General features: G+C 32.8%; 3 protein-coding genes across 4 annotated transcripts in view; 2 read left to right on the top strand and 1 right to left on the bottom strand.

Annotated features, from left to right (window-relative positions):
• LOC125073368 (calbindin-32) overlaps nt 1-21,392 on the bottom strand; it is a 134,696-nt gene that overhangs the window by 18,031 nt on the left and 95,273 nt on the right. For both annotated transcript variants that reach the window (XM_047684171.1, XM_047684172.1), the window contains exons 4-5: nt 2,517-2,606; nt 1,734-1,820 (exon numbers count right to left, since the gene is read on the bottom strand). In XM_047684171.1, coding sequence (XP_047540127.1) covers nt 1,734-1,820; nt 2,517-2,606 — 177 coding nt within the window. The remainder of the gene's footprint in view (nt 1-1,733; nt 1,821-2,516; nt 2,607-21,392) is intronic.
• Nucleotides 12,894-20,631, top strand: LOC125073370 (probable salivary secreted peptide). The gene is made up of 4 exons (XM_047684174.1): nt 12,894-12,971; nt 13,815-13,942; nt 14,197-14,428; nt 20,569-20,631. Exons 2-3 carry the CDS (start codon nt 13,815-13,817, stop codon nt 14,426-14,428), a joined length of 360 nt encoding a protein of 119 aa, XP_047540130.1. The 5' UTR covers nt 12,894-12,971; the 3' UTR covers nt 20,569-20,631.
• On the top strand, nt 19,041-20,631 carry LOC125073369 (probable salivary secreted peptide). Its single transcript, XM_047684173.1, has 3 exons — nt 19,041-19,094; nt 19,645-19,772; nt 20,337-20,631. Exons 2-3 carry the CDS (start codon nt 19,645-19,647, stop codon nt 20,566-20,568), a joined length of 360 nt encoding a protein of 119 aa, XP_047540129.1. The 5' UTR covers nt 19,041-19,094; the 3' UTR covers nt 20,569-20,631.

The raw sequence follows: 21,392 nt of genomic DNA, 5'->3' as shown, positions 1-21,392 counted from the left end.
CAAATTCTATAAAAAAAATTACCCTAACTTATAAGAACACTCGTAGTCGTAGTCATTATAAATGGCAATTAAATAATGAGCTTTTTTTTTAAATGCTCTAAATTAATTATAGGATTACTTATATTCCTATGGACATTGCGTTTCAATGTTGATTTTGAGAAATATATTATATAAATTTAAAACAATTATTATATAAAATATAATATTTTAATAATAATAAATCTTAATTTAAACCATAAAAAAAATAATAATTCAGTAATCAAATATTTAAACTGTATAATTGCATTTATTCGGTTAACGATGTAGTTTCGTACAAATAACATGAAGTTTGAAGCTTAATATTGTGCATTTAGCATGGTTTTCAACCCTTTTTTTTCTCACAAATAATCTAAGAACACATTTAGAGGTAAACTGCTCATTTATGTATTGTTTACAGAACACAACACATTTTTTTAATTTTTTTAAAAAAGTTTTTTTTAAAACAAGCATTTTAACAAATAATTTGTTAAATATCAGTAATGTTTATTTAGGATTTTTTCAATATATTCTATTAATAAGAGATTAAACTTTTGTATAGTTTTTAAGTAATTTTTATTATTATTTGGCCCATAATTCCCATAAAAATCTCGCAAAAACGACTAGACCAGTATAAACGCTCTTAACTGCCTCATCTTAAGGTTCTATATTCAAGCCCTAGGTCGGACCGATAAAAAGTTATCGGGTTTTTCAGTTGAAAACATATTCCCCAGTCCGTCTGGAACAGGACACGCAAGGCACGGTCTCTAGACATGTATCAAGTTAGCGTGATTTCACCACAACGTCATATTTTAAGTATCGTATTATAAAATATACTTCATCGTTTATTATGTATAATCAATATAGTTTTGAACAAAATATATTCTTTAAAATAAAAATATTTACAATTGTTTGGTAAAACGATCACGTCTGTATAACTTTAGTAGTAAAGCATTCATGTATGTGCTGTACAGCAAAAGCTGCTACTTTAAATACAAATAAAGCAAATGCCGTCGCACACGAGATATATAATATTACATACAAATTTAGCACATAATCTATAATCTGAGATTCTTGAACCGATTGATACCCGCAATTATCGGTTAATATTTGCGTGTTCGAACCATTGAGCCATCTCAAAACATTCAAATCAAATCAAATTTCTCTATTCAATATACAAGCACTTACTTAGTGATTGACGAATTAAAAACTACCATTAGCATTAGCATTAGCAGCCCGTTAATGTCCCACTGCTGGGATAAAGGCCTCCTCTCCCTTTGAGGAGAAGGTTTGGAGCATATTCCACCACGCTGCTCCAATGCGGGTTAGCGGAATACACATGTGGCAGAATTTCGTTGAAACTAGACACATGCAGGTTTCCTCACGATGTTTTCCTTCACCGCCGAGCACGAGATGAATTATAAACACAAATTAAGCATATGAAAATTCAGTGGTGCCTGCCTGGGTTTGAACCCGAAATCATCGGCTAAGATGCACGCGTTCTAACCACTGGGCCATCTCGGCTCTTTTTGAACTACCACTTGTTCGGAAAAGGAAATAAGTTGACCTGAGAAGAATCGGCGAAAGAATCTCAGCATTATAGAAGAGGATGAAGATTTTTATATTCATTAAAATACGTGCAGTTTTCGTCCATTTGACATAAAATTAAACCATTTACGAATCCATATAATGATACTAAAATTACATTGCCAACTTACTTTCATGAACTCCACACTGGATTCCAAGGGATTGTCGAACCTGAAGAGCAGGAGGAAGTTCTCTTCCATTGGCAGCAGTTGGGCTAACTGTGGAAAATAATACTTCTATGAAGCAATCATATTAAATAAAGGGATGGCATCTCCGTTTGTGTGTGCTTTGGATATTAAATAATAGTTTTTGACTTCCTTGGTTTAATATACTACAGATTCTTATGTAAAAGCACTAGATAGACTGAATAACATCTTTTTCTTCTATTCGATTATTGGAACCGAAATAAAAAAAAATTCTGAACAAATTTTCATATAATTATGGGCATAATCTTCACATCGGTGAAGCACCAGCATACAGCATTTGAAAAGAAATTATTTTACAGAAACATTTTTCATTAAACTAAACATAAGAAGGATTGCTTGATTCGTAGCTACAACTTCTGGTTGAGCTGAACGTGCTAGATCAGAAAACTTTACCAATAGTTACTTATTGACTCTCAAAAATCTTCTACCAGTTCAGTAAAATATACCTCGGACATATATATATATATATATATATATATATATATAATAGCGGCACGACCGTCATCGGTAGGAGCTTCTGGTAAAGGGTTCAAGGCGTAGGTCTCAGGCTCTTAACCACAACAATACAGTATGACAATTCTTGTATTTTATATAGATAATCAGCAATCACAAATTATAAATTAGGTATATTACTGCGTTCACACCTCACAGATACAATAAACTGAATTACTAATTATATTATGTAAAATGGCTGAAGAACGAACTTACTTCTCGTATATCAATTTTTCCGTCCTGGTTGTCGTCGTAAGCTTCCATGAAACAGGCCTTCAGTTCCACCAGCATCGAGTCTGACACCGCCTTTGGACAACATTTCTGATTAATAAATATGGTACATAAATACCCCCTACTGGGCGAATGTCTGTAGGTTTTTCTGTTTGCCTCACATAATCTTTCCATTGTTCTACCATCTTTGCCTGTATTCAATTGTTTTTAATATTTGAATTCAACGAAAATTTTGGGCAGACACATTTGAAGTCTATGTAGTATGTTTGTTTCTGTAAATACAGTAATAGCAGATTGTGATGCTGTCTGGCGATAAAATACAGGCACATTGAAATAATTAAGATAGAACAGCGGCACATAAAAAACAGTAATCAAAAACACAAACTCTTCTTCCGAACAAAACATAAACTTAAAAGATTTGTAAGAGATTTCAACTTAAAATTGATTTGGTGATAGATTTTCCAAAAAGATAGTTAACCAAACAGAAACCGAGAACTGTTTGGTATTTTTTATTATTAATCAAAGTAAAGGTATAGTCGTAGTAGAGTCGTTGTTCTGCTCTACCCATAGACAATGGCATTGTTAGATTATAGAGCATTCTTATATTGTCACTGATTGACATTACACGTCAATTATTAAAGATGTTTCATGCGTGTCTTCTCCATCGCACGTGACATTGGCGAAATAATCTGTGCCCTCTTGGCATAAATAAAAGCCAAAATAAAAAAAAAAAAAAAAAGATGTTTCAAAGTCAATTTTTTTTTTATTAATACTACCACCAGTTCGAAATGTAGATTCTACTTAGAAATACCGACAAAACCTCAATAGTTAATCTTTTTCACCATTTCAATGATAGAGTTTTTCAATAATTAAATAGATTTATATCCTGTCTGAAAATCAATCACAAACTTTCACATCGATTTTTTTTTTTTTTTGTCAGAGGTGGCAAACGAGCAGGAGGTTCACCTGATGGAAAGTGACTACCACCGCCCATGGACATCTGCAACACCGGGGGACTTGCAGGTGCGTTGCCGGCCTTTCAGGAAAGAGTACGCTCTTTTCTTAAACGATCCCAAGTCGTATCGGTTCGGAAAAACCGCCGGCGAAAGCTGGTTCCACAGAGTGGATGTGCGAGGCAGAAAATGTCTTAAAAAAATTTTCAAAATCCACGCTTTTTATCAAAAATATAATATTGTATTGAGTAATACACATTATTTACTAATGATTTATTTGACTATGTTTACTAAATTGTTATTATCTCTCAGTTTTTTTTTTCAAATCATTTTTTCTCAGTTCACTCGAAATCGCTCGACTTGGCTTGATTGCGTAGAAGTCTTTTGTTTAAATTGGTTCACATGCGACTCGTATAATACGGTGTAACCCACCCTCTTCGCTGGTCATAAAATAAATAAGGGCAAAGGATCACTGGATTTCAAACAATTAATAGCCCATAATAAGTTACAGAGGATTCTGTGTCGAGTCTCACACGAGATTTCACGTGATCGACGCACAAAGGAAATAAAAAACATGTGTATAGAAGGTACGCTGCTAGAAATCATTAATCGTAACTTAGTTTTTTTTTTAAAACGTTGTAGCCTGTATAGCGTGCGAACGAATCGGGTATTCATAAAATTCAAATTTCGAAGTTTGTTTTCAAACTGTGATGACAGCACCAACGAAGTTTAAAATTGCGTTCTATTCACCCGACTATCTGACAACAATGGCCGACTCGCCCTGCAGAAGAGCTACAGTTATTTCCGTAAAGTATAGATTTTAAATTTCGAACGGGAATTGTTCATGTTTCTATCGTAGATCATAAATCTGTGAAATAATTCCAAAGAGGTTACACTTAATTGTTTTTTAAGAATCATTTACATAAATACATTTCTTTTTGGAAATTATAAGTTACGTTTTTTTGTTATAATCTGTGAGTCAATTAAAAATAATTCTCATTGCATGATTCCTCTTGAAAAATACTACAATTAGCCTTCGTTTGAAATGGGATGATGTATGTTCCGAGGTCTTGATAATTTTTAACATTAATTTCAGAATAAATATAAAAATGTACTGTTTATTTTTGCTTCAATCAGAGGATTTTCATGTTATTATGTACTTACAAATTTCAACATGAATTATTGAAATTTGTAATAAAATATACATGGTAATTTGAGATAAGGTTTGAAGTTATCTATTGCTAACTTTCTTAGCAGCGTTGCAGAACTATCGATAGTTTGACTATCGATAGTTGACCTCGAAAACTATGGATAGTACTGTCGATAGTATCGTTTTGATCAATACTATCGATAGCTCTCCGTGAGCAATACTATTGATTACGGTAATACTATCGATAATATCGCTATCTCTCTGTAAGCAATACTATTGGTAGTAGCGATAATATTAATACTATCGATAGTTTAGGACTATCGATAGTTTAGGTTAAAAGTAATGGTTTTTACAACACTATCGATACTATTGACACGTGACAATACTATCGATAGTCTATCGATATTCTATCGATAGTGGACTGCAATATGCAACACTAATTGGCAGTTTAGCGAGCAACTTCATCATGTAGTTATCACGTCACCATACACTTCATAAAAACACTATTGTTTCTTAACGCGGCAAAATAAGCGTAACCTTAAAAAATTACAACATAGTTACAATAAAGGTTTCCTATAAGAATTTTTAGTCAAAACGGTTTTGGTTACAAAGTTACGTAATGTTTAAATCCATAAATGTAAATTGTAAATGGCCAATGTTGGCATTGGGCCAACATTGGTCGGTCATATGTTGACAAAACCGATTCTGTATTACCGTATGTATTTTGGCTCGCTCTGAAGTGTATTGTTTCCTGTTAAACTTGAAATTGTTGTTTTTATTTATTTCACTATATACCATTTGGCATAGATTTTAGGGAAAACTGTTCAATATATATTAGAACTATTTGTTGGTCGCGGCTTCGCTCCCCTTTTAGGGGTTACGTCATACCAGGTATAAATGTAGCATATGTCTTTCCTTAGGGTCCAATCTTGCTTCATACCAAATTCTGTTGAGCCGTGAAAGAGTGATATACAGATAGACTGAGTTACGTTCTCATTTATATATGTATAGATAAGAATGACAGGCCAATATTCTATATAATTTATTCGCATATAAATCACTAGCGACCCGCCCTCATTAAATATACTACAGAATGTCTTACAACGTTCACAGCTTTTTTGTCATTAGACAGTGCAAATCGCTATGTCCCTGCGTCGTAAATCTGTGATATTTCTCGAAAATATTAATTTAAATTTCATGCTTCAAAGGGCCATATTGATCTATATTAAATGCATAATGTATTTAAAGTACTTAATTGGATAAGGATTAATGCAGTATTGCTCAAAATCGCTTCGAATATGACCCATTATTTCTCGTAAAAAGTATAGATTAAAAATGGCTTTTGTGGATTATCCCTAAGAGATAGACATATATCATTTTTGAAGACCTTTTTCAGTGTGTAATATTGTAGTACATTATTTTGAACTATCTCGTAAGGTTCATCTAGCGTTTGCAATGTAAGCGCAAAAAAGTGTTTATTTACGACATCACTTCAGAAACCTCTAAAATGATCAGTGTTTCTCTACTAAATTGTGCATGTATTACACATATAAACCTTCCTCTTGTATCAGTTTATCTACTTAAAAAAAATACCGCATCAAAATCCGTTGCGTAATTTTAAAGATCTAAGCATACATAGAGCCAGCGGTAAGCGACTTTGTTTTATACTATGTTATGATGATGACAGTCCCGATTCATGAAATCACAAGCAAAACCGTCGGCAAACGTTGTCTGCCATGTATTACCTATATACTTACTAAAATAGTTTCCGAAACGCGCTTAATCTTCTAGTATTTATGTATATTGGTTTATTATATTTTTCCATTTAGGCGATAAAAACGCTTCCTCATTTATAAACATAGATTTTATACTTCGATGTGTTATAATATCAATGTTATTTTATTCTATTTCAGAGTATGGGAATTCGGAAATGGATCACCGTCCAGACATTGGCATTGTAAAAAATATGAATTAACAATAACCAATCACCAATCAACAATCACCAATGCACCGCCAACCTTGGTGCCTAAGATGTAGTTACACTGGTTCATTCGCCCTTAAAACCGGAAGACAAGAATACTATAGAATATCTGACGAGTGGGTACCTAATCAAATTCTGGCTTGCACTAAGCCCAGCCACCTAACGTTTTATCAGCTTGATCGACTCAGGGCCTCCAGATGTGTGACCTAGCTAATTTTTATGCCGTTGAAAAGTAAGCGAGTCCCTGTGGAGATCTGGGTTATGTGGGATTCCTACCCAGTAAAAAACTGCGATGGCCGTCTTCGGCATGGATTCGAGAGGCTATGGGATCGTTTTGATAAAACACATACGCAAACCCTTTCGTGATATATCCTACTCGTGGCTGGGCAGAGATTACTCGACAAATAATCCTATCATTATTATAAATCAATAAGTTTTGGTATTTTAAAAGTTGATATAAACTATAACAAAGGTGTTACGTAAGCAACGTGGTGAGAGATTAACGTATAAAATATTGAAGAGGGAGAAAAAACCAAACATTTAAGGCAGCATTAATATTTGTCTCTCTACCTTCGTTATCGTTGCTGTGTAACGCGGAAACGCCATTAATCAAAAAGACAGACAAGAACAAGTTGTCATCATAAAAAATTTACTTATCCTATGTAAAGGCATATGCTCAAAAGTTGGACTTACACAAAATATTTAATTTAATTAGAAAAAAAAAACAAAATAAAAACGTGTCCAAAGCCATCTTAAGTTAACTTATGTTACTTCATAGTACGATATGAATAATATTTTAAAAAAATATAACTTTCGCGTGACTTTCACAGATTAAAAATAACAAATAGATACATGGATTATATATTATTTCAGTATGATGCATCAGATTTTATCCGTCAATTCGGGTATCACACAACGAATTGACAATAATGATTATTTTTTTTTAAATTGTGTATATTTTATTACAAACAGTTAAAGGAATAATAATAAAATCACTTATAAAAAGTCTATGTAATTAGAATAAGGTGAAAAAAATAAATCTACATAAAATTAAAGTATCGTGCATCAGAAATGATATCGATAATCCAGTATCGTGTTGCCAAATAACGGTAACTCAAAGGCTACCGAGCTGGCTCGCGTCCAAGTCAGAACCGCGCTAACTTAACATATTACCGAATACGTGAATTTATCGATGCAAGTAATTGGGTTAAAAACAACGCCGTTCTATCTATGGACATGTTTTCGATAAAAATTATTTTAAATCTAGCTTAGATTGACAATACTTTTGTTTAGCTTTTTTTTTTAATTAAATTAATGACTAGGGGGTATTCGTTTATTCAAAAGATTATTTAGGAATTTCGAAACCTATGACAGGTTTTGTTTTGATTTAATTTCATTGTAAACTGCAAGTCACACATCTACATTTGGCGCCAAAATGATAAAACCTCTTCTAAATGAAATTTATAATATCAAATAGTATATATTAGTTCAGTTAAAATTGGAGTTTGGCAAAACGATTTAATTTTGTTTACGGTTTTCAATTTTTTCTTTCAATTTTCTTTTATACATCCATAGCGCCGCTCTCTAACCGGCCAGTGACTTTTTTCAAAATATATTATTCATAACAATTTAGTAAAATGCCATCAAGAATCCTCTTGAATTTTCTGCACTATGTTTGGAGCTCTTCAAAATAAGACCATAACCGATTATATGCAGTTATGGCTCCATATGAGAGCCGAGATGGCCCAGTGGTTAGAACGCGTGCATCTTAGCCGATGATTTCGGGTTCAAACGGCATTCGGCACCACTGAATTTTAATATGCTTCATTTGTGTTTATAATTCATCTCGTGCTCGGCGGTGAAGGAAAACATCGTGAGGAAACCTGCATGTGTCTAGTTTCAACGAAATTCTGCCACATGTGTATTCCGCCAACCCGCATTGGAGCAGCGTGGTGGAATATGCTCCAAACCTTCTCCTCAAAGGAGAGGAGGCCTTTATCCCAGCAGTGGGACACTTACGGGCTGCTAATGCTAAAAAAAATGGCTCCATAATCACAGAAACAAAAATCGAGTTATGCTATTAATATATAAGATACGTCTAGATAGTAAAAAAAAATAGTGGCTAATGGATGATTACTAAGTACACGCACACCAGTAAAGTAGTTTGACGAGTGTCAAGCGTTGCTGTCACGCACACCAAGATAACAAAGCTGATTCGTTTGTTTTAGTTCTTTTCTAGTGCAACATTCTATATTGATATGTAATAAATACTCCAGTACACAGATTATTTATAAATAATTTGTTTTATTTTATAAATATAATAGTTCTGAAGTTAAATATCCAACCACAAAAATCTCCTATTCTCATTCCATGCGCGACTCTCTTTTAATTTTTTAATAATCCTTTTGCGCGGGAAAATATCTTGTATTATATTTTAAAGCCATACGAATGACGTTCTGAAATCGATTACACTTTTATTAAATCGGATACAATAACAAAATATGAGTTTATTAAATATATAATTATAATATAAATGTAACAACATAAATAAGTATTTCTAACATATGTAAATAGACTAAGAATTAATTCAATGATTGTCAAATTAAAAACAAGCGCCGGTTCGAAAAATAAAATAAAAAACTGGTGAAAGAAAATCAATTTTTATTTTTTGTCACCTGAAAGAAACTCAACCTTTGTACAATCGTTTATGGTCTGCAAGTTTTATACTTAACATTTCGATATTTATGGTATGGAAGAACACAATTATGCCAATTTATTTCTTACTTTTTTACTTTCTCGTTTAACAACGTTAGGTGAAAATTTCATATGACCTAAATTATCGGAAAACGTAAAAAAAGGCAACAAAAAGTACGTAATCGCTATTCTCGTACCGTGACGGAGAACCGAGTTATCGCAAAATAAAAAATCAAATAAATTTACTTTTTTTCAAGATGGCGGTGAATTTCAGAGGATACCATTTTTGTTTTAGAATCTGAATATTGTACATTAATGCCGTATTAATTATTAACAGTGTTACCAGAATTAATAAAGATATTTCAATGTTTGGTACTAGTACGGATTTATATATATTACATAATATATACAATAAAACCTTTCAGAAACCCGGTTTTACGTTACGTAACAGATAGTTATACAAACAATTTGCATACTAAATCAACATCGGTTACGAATAGTAAATATATAATTGTTTTAGATATTATTCATATAAACAAAAAGCTTTGTGAACTGACGTTCTACGTGACAAAAGTCATAATATATTCATACCACCCAATTTCAGTATTTTTTTTTTAATTTTACATTTTTTTCGTAGCACATGATCGCCGCATAATGCCAAATAAAATTGAACTGAATTGAAATGTTAATAAATTATATCATATTTTTTTATAATTACAACAATTTGAGAATAACTATCATAATTATGATTTTATTAATCGAAAATGGAATATTAATTCGTTGTTACAGTAACATTTTAATTTCGCCATTTAATTCTATTCTTAATTTAAAAAAATATCTATATAGAATGAATTGTTAAAGACCTTTGCCATAAACATGATTGTAAGCTGAAGTTTACACGACACTATTATTAAGTTAAGAGGTAATTTACATGAAGATTACTTGTGATGACAATTGTAATTTACTCGGTAGTAGGGCTTTGTGCAAGCCCGTCTGGGTACCACCCACTCATCAGATATTCTACCGCCAAATAACATTACTCTGTATTTTTGTGTTCCGGTTAGAAGGGTGAGTGAGCCAGTGTAATCACAGGCACAAAGGACATAACATCTTAGTTGCCAAGGTTGGTGGCGCATAGGTGATGTAAGGAATGGTTAATATTTCTTACAGCGCCTTTGTCTATGGGCTGTGGTGACCACTTACCATACCAGGTGGCTCATATGCTCGTCCGCCAACCAATGCCATAATAAAAACTTTTTTTTTCTTCCCTTTAGTTCTACCAATGGCTTTAGTCGTTTTCAATCTTCGATTTTCAATTAGCGAATCATAATTAAGGCTAATGGTGAGATGGTCTCCTTTTTTCTTTATCTAACAATTCTATTGTAATATTCGTATATTATTTATAATATATAAATACCGATTATTTACAAAAATATTTAATTAGTTTATTATAATACTATATAAAATATTTTATTGTACGTTTATCGTTAATATGTACAATATTAAAATATACGGAATCAACAATTATATTTATTCGCCAATAAAAAAATAAACAAACTAAAATGAGATCTATATTTTATAAAAATAACACAACAATGTTTAACAATGTATTTAACTTCAAACACGATCATAACATATATTATTTTGCCCAACGTTTCGACAGAAGTTTGTTTCATCAGTAGAGGTATTCTGTGAGAATAATCTCGAAACTCACCGCAAAACAGGTGCGTAAAAGGTGAGAATGTTTTATGCGACATTATTATAATATTTATAAATGTATTGAATACACGTATTAAAATGTTGTATTACAGAAGTCTCGTGTAATACGGAGTGAATTATTACAGAAGGTAATTGATCGATTAGAATTAATTAGAACATAGCAAGATAAGAAAAACATACGTAGTTAACTATGTCATCATTGTTTCTGAGTTCGTTTACACAAACATAGGCTCGCCTCATATTCCCGCCGAATATGTTTTTGGATATACCTTTAGTAAAATCAGAAACATAAATTAAAATTAAATTCGCTTTTATAATGTCATATAAGCATCGACCAACCCGCATTGGATCACCGTTGGAATTAGCTCCAAGCCTTCTCCTCAAAGGGAGCTGATCTCGAAACCCAGGAGTGGGAGTTACAGCTGTTATTTTTATCGCACGCTCGATACAGACGACACTATTATAACCATGATATGTCAGTTCACTCCAAGTGAATGGAGACAAACATCTGATAGCATTGTTTGGAGATAAGACGTACTTGAATTTCGTTTGGACAATCTGAACAATCGTACATTTATAAGTGACATCATTTCTCCATTTCAATGATGACATTTTGATAGCGATGATAACTGTGAATTTGATTTCGAATTGTTTTTATTAAAAAATTAAGTAGATTAACGCGAAATGATAAAATATACAATTAAAAATAGCTAAGATGTCATCGAGGGCTGGCAATGATGTACATGCAGAGGTAGGCGGACTTAAAAATGGGCCGATGTAGGCGAGCTTAAAAATGGACCACCTGATGGTCACCAGTGCCAATAGACATTGCCACTGTATGTAATTTATAATATTTCTTATGTGAGAGATGTTTAAAATACGCCAACAACTTTGGGTACTGAGATGTTATGTCCCTTGTGCCTGTTTTACTGCCTTAGTCATCCTTCAAACCGAAACACAATAATACTAAGTATTGCGGTTTGGGAGTGGAATTGATGTATGTAGCTGTTAAAATAAGTTATGTTTTATTTATTTTATTTTGTGCATTGAATCCTTTCTTAAAATTAAACGCCCTGAACTGTAATAACTAACTGTTATTATTCACTCCTGTAAAAACTCTAATGCGCCATTAGAGTTACGCCTTGGTGTTAAGACAGACCCTTATGACGTTCTTTAATTTTATAATTCTACACTTCACAATAATGATACCTTATACCATTATTGGAAATCAGCTGGACATTAAAAAATATACTTGTTCGTAATATTCGAAACGTGCCTTAACGCTCCTTAAAAATATTACAAGTGAATATTTTTTGATCCTGTTGTAAAACCGTCTACATCATCTCACAAAGAAGTTACTGAGCCTGTTTCATCGGGTGATAGAAGTTACAAGTTTATGCTTGTCTATGCTTTGTTGATTTGATTATAATAATTAAACTCTGATTTTATTATCTTTGCTCCAATTTTATTAATTAATATTCTTTAATAATAAAATCTATCACCATCCATTTCCATGTTACAAATACCGAGCGTACTGTGTCGGCCATATTTTTATGAATAATATTTTTAATGAGACAGTGCAACCGACAATTATTGTAACATGGAAAATATAATAAACTGTATTCAATTAAAAGGTATATTTGTAAAATGATATGATTTCGTCATGAAAGCGTCATTTTTTTAATAATTAATTAATCTCTATCTTATCTACAAGGGTCCCTTGATAGTATCGGAGCGTATTGTGTTCAGGTGTCACTTAAATATGTTTACACTTCTAAGAGTTTATGTGTTTCAATAATTTTCAGCGAGTGATTCATATTTAAGAGATAAAATGATAAGTATTATCAGGCAGATATATGTATATAGAGAGGATATTTATTTACGGCTACATGTGATCTGAGTCAGTGTGAAGTTAGATACTGAAGTGTTAACAGATAATAAAGGTGAGATATATTTATTACAACAATTAATTATTATTATTATATTTTTATTGATTATTTCTTCCATGGAACAGTTGGAACATGGAAAAGTTGAGTTATTTGTCGATAAGCTCTCAGTAGCATTCCAAAGTTTAGAATTTGTCAGTGTTGTTCTCCCGTGCCTCGGAAAGGACGTAAAGCCGATGGTACCCCTGAACTCTTTCCATTTGAATTTGCTGTTCCATTGGACTATAAGAGTGAACTTATTATATGTCCCACGAACTTGGCTAGCCTCTCTTGAGAATCTGAAGTCAGTTATAAGAAAATCATCATGGCTATAATATGATATATATTTAACAATGACAATTTAAAATTAAATTTTAAATTCGTTTCCTTTATTTCTGGATATCAAAGGCTCGTTGGATTGATCATCGATTTTATCTGATTCAGCGAAACGTAAGGATACTCGTCTTGAAGCGATGAAATGTGCGAAGTGTTCTATTTGAAATTCAAGTTTAATAATAAGATGAATACCTTCGTTACCTTCAGAAGGCAGAAACGATGTCGTTGATTGTCTTGTTCTGTATTTAGTTTTCTTAGAGCTATTGATTGAATGAACGTACATTGATTTACATATGAATCATAATGTGTAATAATTAAAATAACTCTCGATGTTTTGAAATATATTTACGTCCAAGCAGTTCGATACAAGTTTTTAATTATTACTTTGAATTATGTCAAAATATGTAATAAGCAAATCGAATATGCAATTATTAATAATAATATATATTTATTTACAAATCATTAAAGAGGTTATTAATTGTTTGACAAAAAAAATAAAATTTTAACTGGGGTTGTTTTCTTTAGATGAAGTTCGTTCTCCCTCTGTTATTTTTGGCTCTGGCTGTGTTCTCCGACGCTGCAGTAGTACCAAATGCGAGCAGAAATAATATAAACATCGGTTACGTCCGACCAGGAGACAGACTACTGCAAAGGTATTATTTTTTCTTATTGATTGAAGTTTTGAATACAATGGCAACGGATATACGAAAAACATAAATAATTTATTTGATTATTGCGATTATTTTTAATAGCTTACATTGATCGCCAGTGTTTGTTTTACATAATCCACTTACAGGTGAATAGTTTAAAATTATTTATGCTGGTAATATTCGAATAATTCGTGATTTTAGTGAACAACACATTTAAAAATGATTGGAAAATAAGATTATGTTTTTATTGATTTCAGAGCCTCCGTCTACCAGCCTCCTAGACCGAATACAATTCAGTACCAAGATTACGTATACCGTGGTAACGCCAGGACTCGCATATCGGCTATCGTCGCGACCGAGGTCGGAGCGAGGCAGTTCGCTTCCGCCTGGATTACCCGTGGTGGAATAGGATACAACAACGTAACGATCAGAGTACAGTCAGCTAGAGGATACGGATACAATTACGTTATTGATGTTTGGGGACAATAAATCATCTAGATCTAATAAAAATTATAAAAATATTTTGTTTATATTTTTTTCAAAGGATCTCTAATAAATAAAAATTGATTTATAAATTTGGTTACCAGGAATATCAGATACGAATACATTAAATTAAATAACTGACAAATTACTATAAATCAAATTCCATAGTTATATTAGAAACACAACTATATTAAAAAAACACTATTGTTAAACACCCACACCACTAGGTCATTTAGGCCCTAATACACTGGGTATATACACATCAAAATTCATTGACACGGTAGCAGCAGCTTACTGTTAAGGACAAGCCCGGGCAAGGAGGTATACCTCGAGGCCCGTACCCGGCTTGACCCTCAGCCAAGCAGTCATCGTATTGCTGTATTACAGTTTGAAGGGTAACGGTCCAGTGGCAGTAAGGGGACAAGGGACATAACATCTTAGTGACTAAGGTATTTTTTTTCAGTTGACATTGAGCTCATCTGACCTTATAGCATTGACATAAAATAGGAATTAATGATTCTACAAAATATCAATTGAATTATCATTGGCCTAATCATTTCTCAATGTAACAAAGTTTAAAGGTCCTGTATTTGATCCCTGTGGTACGCTTACTGTAAAAATTTTAGATGAATAAAAATTACCTCAATAAGAAACGTTTTGTCATTAAATTGTGATTAAATGGATGGACCATTTTTTTCGTTTTGAATTATTTTCTTAGAATCTTGACTCATGTTCAACATGATTTATTTTTCCTCTCTAAGAAATCACCGATTCACATGATTTTATCTAAAGCTTTGATGAAAGGAGGTCGATTGTGATAGACCAGAATATTTATGTAGTTATTATTTACTCGAAAAGATGCATTTTGTCTGTTATTGTGTACAATGCAGTTGTTAGTCCTTTGCTAATGTAATTTCCTTGAAATGTGAATATTTATAAGCTTTCGTCCAAGAACGCTCTCACCAATTTATTACGTTCCTTTTTATTATGCCATAGATACATTAAATTATCAAGATCCATGTTATAATTCTTGTTATACCCCCAAAACATTTGAAGTGTGATCTGTGTTTTTGTCGTTTCATATAGAGAAAACGTATTTTTATAAAATATTTATTCTTAATGGCATGGAATTGACGTTGATATTGATAGCAGAATTATATCATATGTGATAAAAATGCCATCAGCCTCATGGCATATGCCATATGCCATGAGGCTGAAAGTTTCAACAAAAGAAACAAAGAAAATTAAAAATTTCGCAAATTCCACAGAATTTTTAGACAAATTTGAATCTTTATATGATAATAGAAAGAATATATAATAGATGTTTAACGGAGAAACGTATATGTTATTAAATACTTTTATGTGAGCCTCCTCATAAACCCTAAGGGAGAGGGTAGTGAAATTCTGTAAATATTTACTTCATATAACACTCCTGGAGTGCTGACAACTCACGCCAGTTTGCGTTGATTTTTTATGATTATTATAAGAAATGTCGAATATAACATTCTGACATTACACACTAGTTCTGTGGCTAGTTTCCAGTTTCTACTTACAGAATATATCTGAAATATAAATGATGTAGTACTAGCACATATATTAAGGCATATTCGTAGTAACGGATTTTGATTTATCTTAGGAAAAATTAGATCTCAAGACTAAAATATCTCGACGATAATTATTGTCTTTGTTATCAGACGAAATAAATATCTATTTGGATTGAAACGTTGATTTTTTAAATAAGTAGACTACACAAAGTACATTTATACTACAAATTCACAAATTTGGGGACGTCCACACTTTAGTATTCATAAAAGGTGTACAATTCAAACAATTTACGTCAAAGTTTAGCTTCCCTTAACCGTGTCGCAAAGTGAAAGCGCGCGGCAATTTTAAATTATTTTGTTTAAAATATTCTGAAAGGCGTTTTATCAGGAGATTTTGTGTTTTGTCGGGAGTCTGGGTATTATGTAAAATGGCGGCGGAATCTAGAGGAATCTCGATCATTTGACAACCCTAAATGTAATTGATGAGGTCACGGTTTTTGCTAAAACACCCGTAATGGTTGTATCTTAGACGAATTAATTGAGTAGATTTAATTTATAAACAAGACCATAATTATTCTGAAGATGTATATAATTTGGTCAAATTATTTCTTTTACATTGATTCAGTTAAGTTTTATGACTAGGAATAGTCGTTGTACTGTAATGACAGGGCTGTCACGCAACTGTTTATTAATTAATATTTTGAATGCTAATGTAACTCTGTCTGTATCTGTCTGTTCGAAATTAATGAAATTTGATATGAACTCCAAGGACAACTCCAATTACTTTGACTTCTTTGTATGCCTATCATAGGTATAGGAGAACAATTAAAGGGTTCGGAAGATAAAGTTCCTCCGAGTACTACACAAAAATAGTTATATTATTGCAGTAAATAAGGAATTGAATGTTATCAACATATGCCAAGGGATAAGCAAAGAGCTATTTGTACAAACGTCAAACGTCACCATTTCATGCGGTCATGATTTGTAAATCTATTATTTAATTTTTATTTGTATTATGTATAAGGCCTTAATGTATATATTTCTTGTGTAAATAAAATAAATTGACTATTAATTATAATAATATTTTATTTACCGCATAAAATCAAAATCAAAATATTCTTTATTTAAGTAGGCTCATAAAAGTACTTTTGAATTGTCACGTTACACTGTTGAATTTAAAGCTACCATCGGTTCGGAGAGTAGATTCTACCGAGAAGAACATAACTATCAACTCCAACAATATTTTGTTATTTCTAAAATTATGTTGTTCATAATTTATAACAATCAGTAATCAGTCTATAATCATCAGCTGTATGTACGCGACGTAGAAGTTCAAGTTTGTCTTACAGAGTTAGCCCCGTCTTATTTATCATAAGCGCCTTGACGCAGGCAGTGCTATGGCGATCTCCCCTTCCTCCCCAAAGTATTATTAAAGGACTTTATGCAGCGTCACACCGACCGCACAAAGCTTGGCCATCATCGTAGATACCCCAACACGAGGTTCCCTAGTTTTCGGATCCCTATGTTAAGACACAGAGTAACTGAACAGTATTGGCTAACAATGGATTAGGAAAATCTTATCATTAGAGTTGTGGAAATGATATCTTTGCTTCCGAGAAATATTATTCTTTTATAAATTGATAAAGTTAATGATAAAATAAATAATTAAAAATAGCTAAGATGTCATCGAGGGCTGCTAATAACAATTTAATTTTGTGAATATATGTTGCATATTTTGTATAAAAAATAATAATAAGATTTCATAAATTTCTAGACTTATTTATGGTTTACGATTATACAAAGATATTTCAATAATTCCTCAATGAACCTAGTACTTTCCAAATAAGAAGTTAAAAACGTTAAGGATTACCTAAAGCAACTAGAAATTATTAAGAACTATCATGAAGGCAAGACGAACCATAGAGGCATTCATGAATGTTATCTAGCTCTGTACAAACGTTATTTCTGGCGAAAATGAAAGACCAAGTGATAAAATTTATTAATGAGTGTCTTATTTGCGATCAAGCAAAATATGACCGAAATCCTGTAAGACCTAGATACCAAATTGTACCATCACCTACCAGGTCTTTGGAAGTCGTACACTTGGATCTATTTAGCGTAGATAGTAACAAGTACCTAACAATTATCGATGCATTCTCGAAATATGCACAAGTATATTCTTTGAGAGATGCTACAGCCGTTAGTGTAGTTCAGGCTCTATTAAAATTCTCTCCATCATGGTATGGCTCTTAAATACATAACGGATAATAGCCCTGAATTTACAAATCAACTATTTTCTAAATTCACCAAATTACATAAAATTGAACACCATACAACATGTCCCAATACACCCAATGAAAATGGGATGATAGAACGCTTTCATAATACCTTACTCGAGCACTTGCGTATCTTAAAATTAGAACACCGCAATATATACGTGCAAATAGGGCACCTGATGGTAAGTGGTGACTACCACTCAGGGGCTGTGAGAAATATTAACCATTCCTTACATCGCCAATGTGCCCCTAAACTAGGGAACTAAGATGCTACGTCTCTTGTGCCTGTAATTAAGAGCTGGTGCTCGACGGTAGAATATCGGATTAGTATCTAACCAGGTGAGCTTGCACAAAGCTCTACCACCAAGTAACAGTTACAGTTAGAGGAACCATTTTTCCCATGACATATCCAAATAAAATAATGTATTGTGATTATTATTTCTTATAGTGCCAATGTTTAAGGGCGGTGGTAACTTACCACCAGGCACAATGGTCACCCTGCCTTTACAATAAATAAAGAAAATGATGTCATATTATGACAAATATTTGTAAGATCATATTGTAAATAATATTTGATTTAATCATTAATTGTTTTTTTTTATTATCATAGAATTTAATTCGTCTATAGCTTGACCTTTCAGTAGTATCCAGACATATAATATTCAGGTGTCTCACAAAAGTGGTTGGTTTATATTTTGATTTAATCCTTGTCTGATTCATAGCTTAAAGATAAAATGATAAATGTAATCAAGCAAAGTGCTTAAGCAATATATAAGGAGAGTATTTGTTGTGTTTTTCATATTCACTGAGTCAGTGTGAAGTTAGCAACTGAAGGACAAACAAACATACAAGGTATGATACGAAGTATTAATAATAATAATTTATACTGAGCTTGTGTTCGAAATTAGTTAAAATTATTTGGAAGATATTCTGCCATTTTTATGGTTCCGTAGGTAAAACGGACCCTATTACTAAGACTCCGCTCTCCGTCCGTCTGTCCGTCTGTCAAGGGGCTGTTTCTCATGAACCGCGATAGTTAGACACTTGAAATTTTTCTACGTGATACAGAAGTTGCCTCTATAACAATAAATACTAAAAAAAGGTATAAAATAAATCTTTATAGGGGCTCCCATACAACAGATATATTTTTTTGCCGTTTTTATTATTTAGATAATGGTACGGTACCCTTTGTGCGCATTTTGTCGGTTTTTTGAAAATATTATTGTTATATTATAAATAATATATGAACAGCAATGCTATTCAATAAGAACTCACTTCGTATCTCACTCGAGAAATGTTGATATCGGTATTTTTATTCTTTAAATGGTATAATTAAATTATTAGCACCAAATTTATAAATAATTAATAAAATAATATTTAACCTTTGATATCTGTTTTTCAGATGAAGTGCGCACTCCCCCTGTTATTATTAGCTCTTGCTGTGTTCTCCAACGCTGCAACAGTGCCAAATGTCAGCAGGAATAACATAAACATCGGCCACGTTCGACCGGGAGACAGACTGCTGCAGAGGTAGGATATTTTCCTCAAATTTAACCCAGAATTTTAGATTTGGTATTGCTTAATGAAATAGCTAATCTTAAATAAACAAACTAAACTAAACTAGTCCTTAAAAAGGGGGCATATATACACAAACGTGTGAGCGTGTGTATATTTTGCGATGTGACAGCGTTTATAAATCAAATCGCATACTTTATTCCGATCAAAGAACAATAAAAGATAATCGAACCTAAGAATAGATTCAGTTATTCCATGCAATTTGTTGATAGCTCACCTAAATTGTGTACCAAAAACGGTTCTTGATAAATATATATTTATTTAACGCAACAATATTGCACTTAACTACTTTTTAAAGCTAGATACTTGTTGACATTCCAATCCTTTTTTTTTTTACGAATCTTTCCCAAGTACCATAGACTATAATTATATTATTCAAGATCTCGAACAACGGTATCACGTGAGTTCTACGTCTATGTAGTTTCTTTGTTATAACATAGCATTTATTGCAATTAGGAAATAAGATATGATGAATGATTTAAAATTTATCTAATTATTTTGCCTTACTATTGATTCCAGAGCCTCCGTCTACCAGCCTCCTAGACCGAATGCAATTCAGTACCAAGATTACGTATACCGTGGTAACGCCAGGACTCGCTTATCGGCTATCGTCGCGACCGAGGTCGGACCGAGGCAGTTCGCTTCCGCCTGGATTATCCGTGGTGGAATAGGACAGAACAACGTAACGATCAGAGTACAGTCAGCTAGAGGATACGGATACAATTACGCTATTGATGTTTGGGGACAATAAATAAATAATAACACACATTCTGCTATGGATAAATGTACTGAATTAAATTATTTTAAATGAGCATTCAATGATTTTTATTTTTCGTTATAACCGAGACAGCCCTGTTAGATCGCGTGCATCTTAACCGATAATTGCGGGTTCAGGCTCAGACAAGCACCGTTGAAATTCCATGTGCTTTATTTGTGTTTAGAATTAATGTCGTTTTCGACTGTGGGGATAAACATCACAAGGAAATCGGCATCTTAAATGCGCATTAAAGCAGCTTAGTAACATAAGCTCTTAATCTACTCCTCAAACTTAGAGTAAGCCCAACAGTACCCAGCAGTGTAGCTCAACAGTGGGACATTTACAAACTGTTTTTATATTTATTTTTTTTACTTTAACCTTCTAAAAACCTCGTAGATAGTATAAACGAAATCGGTTCCGGGTCCGGGTTTTCGGGATCAGTTGAAGGAGTATTGGAGCAAACATTTAAAACATTGTTATTGCATTTTTCTTGGTGGTAGGGCTTTGTGCAAGCCCGTCTGAGTAGGTACTACCCACTCATCAGATATTCTACCGCCAAATAACAGTACACTGTATTGTTGTGTTCCGGTTAGAAGGGTGAGTGAGCCAGTGTAATCACAGGCACAAGGGACATAACATCTTAGTTCCCAAAGTTGGTGGCGCATAGGTGATGTAAGGAATGGTTAATATTTCTTATAGCGCCTTTGTCTATGGGCGGTGATGACCACTTACCATCAGGTGGCCCATATGCTCGTCCGCCAACCGATGCCATAAAATAAAAAAATAAAATAAAAAAAAAGTAAAAAATAAAATGCATC

The sequence above is a fragment of the Vanessa atalanta genome, chromosome 24 (genome assembly GCF_905147765.1).
Source record: "Vanessa atalanta chromosome 24, ilVanAtal1.2, whole genome shotgun sequence".
In the NCBI taxonomy this organism is placed as follows: domain Eukaryota; kingdom Metazoa; phylum Arthropoda; class Insecta; order Lepidoptera; family Nymphalidae; genus Vanessa; species Vanessa atalanta.
Note: the sequence above shows the minus strand (reverse complement) of the source record. Positions and strands in the feature narration are given on the sequence as shown.

Coding starts and splice junctions, on each gene's coding strand:
- LOC125073370 (XM_047684174.1), top strand. CDS start 13,815: ATGAAGTTCGTTCTCCCTCTGTTATTTTTGGCTCTGGCTGTGTTCTCC. Junction 13,943..14,196: donor GGAGACAGACTACTGCAAAG/GTATTATTTTTT, acceptor TATTGATTTCAG/AGCCTCCGTCTACCAGCCTC.
- LOC125073369 (XM_047684173.1), top strand. CDS start 19,645: ATGAAGTGCGCACTCCCCCTGTTATTATTAGCTCTTGCTGTGTTCTCC. Junction 19,773..20,336: donor GGAGACAGACTGCTGCAGAG/GTAGGATATTTT, acceptor TATTGATTCCAG/AGCCTCCGTCTACCAGCCTC.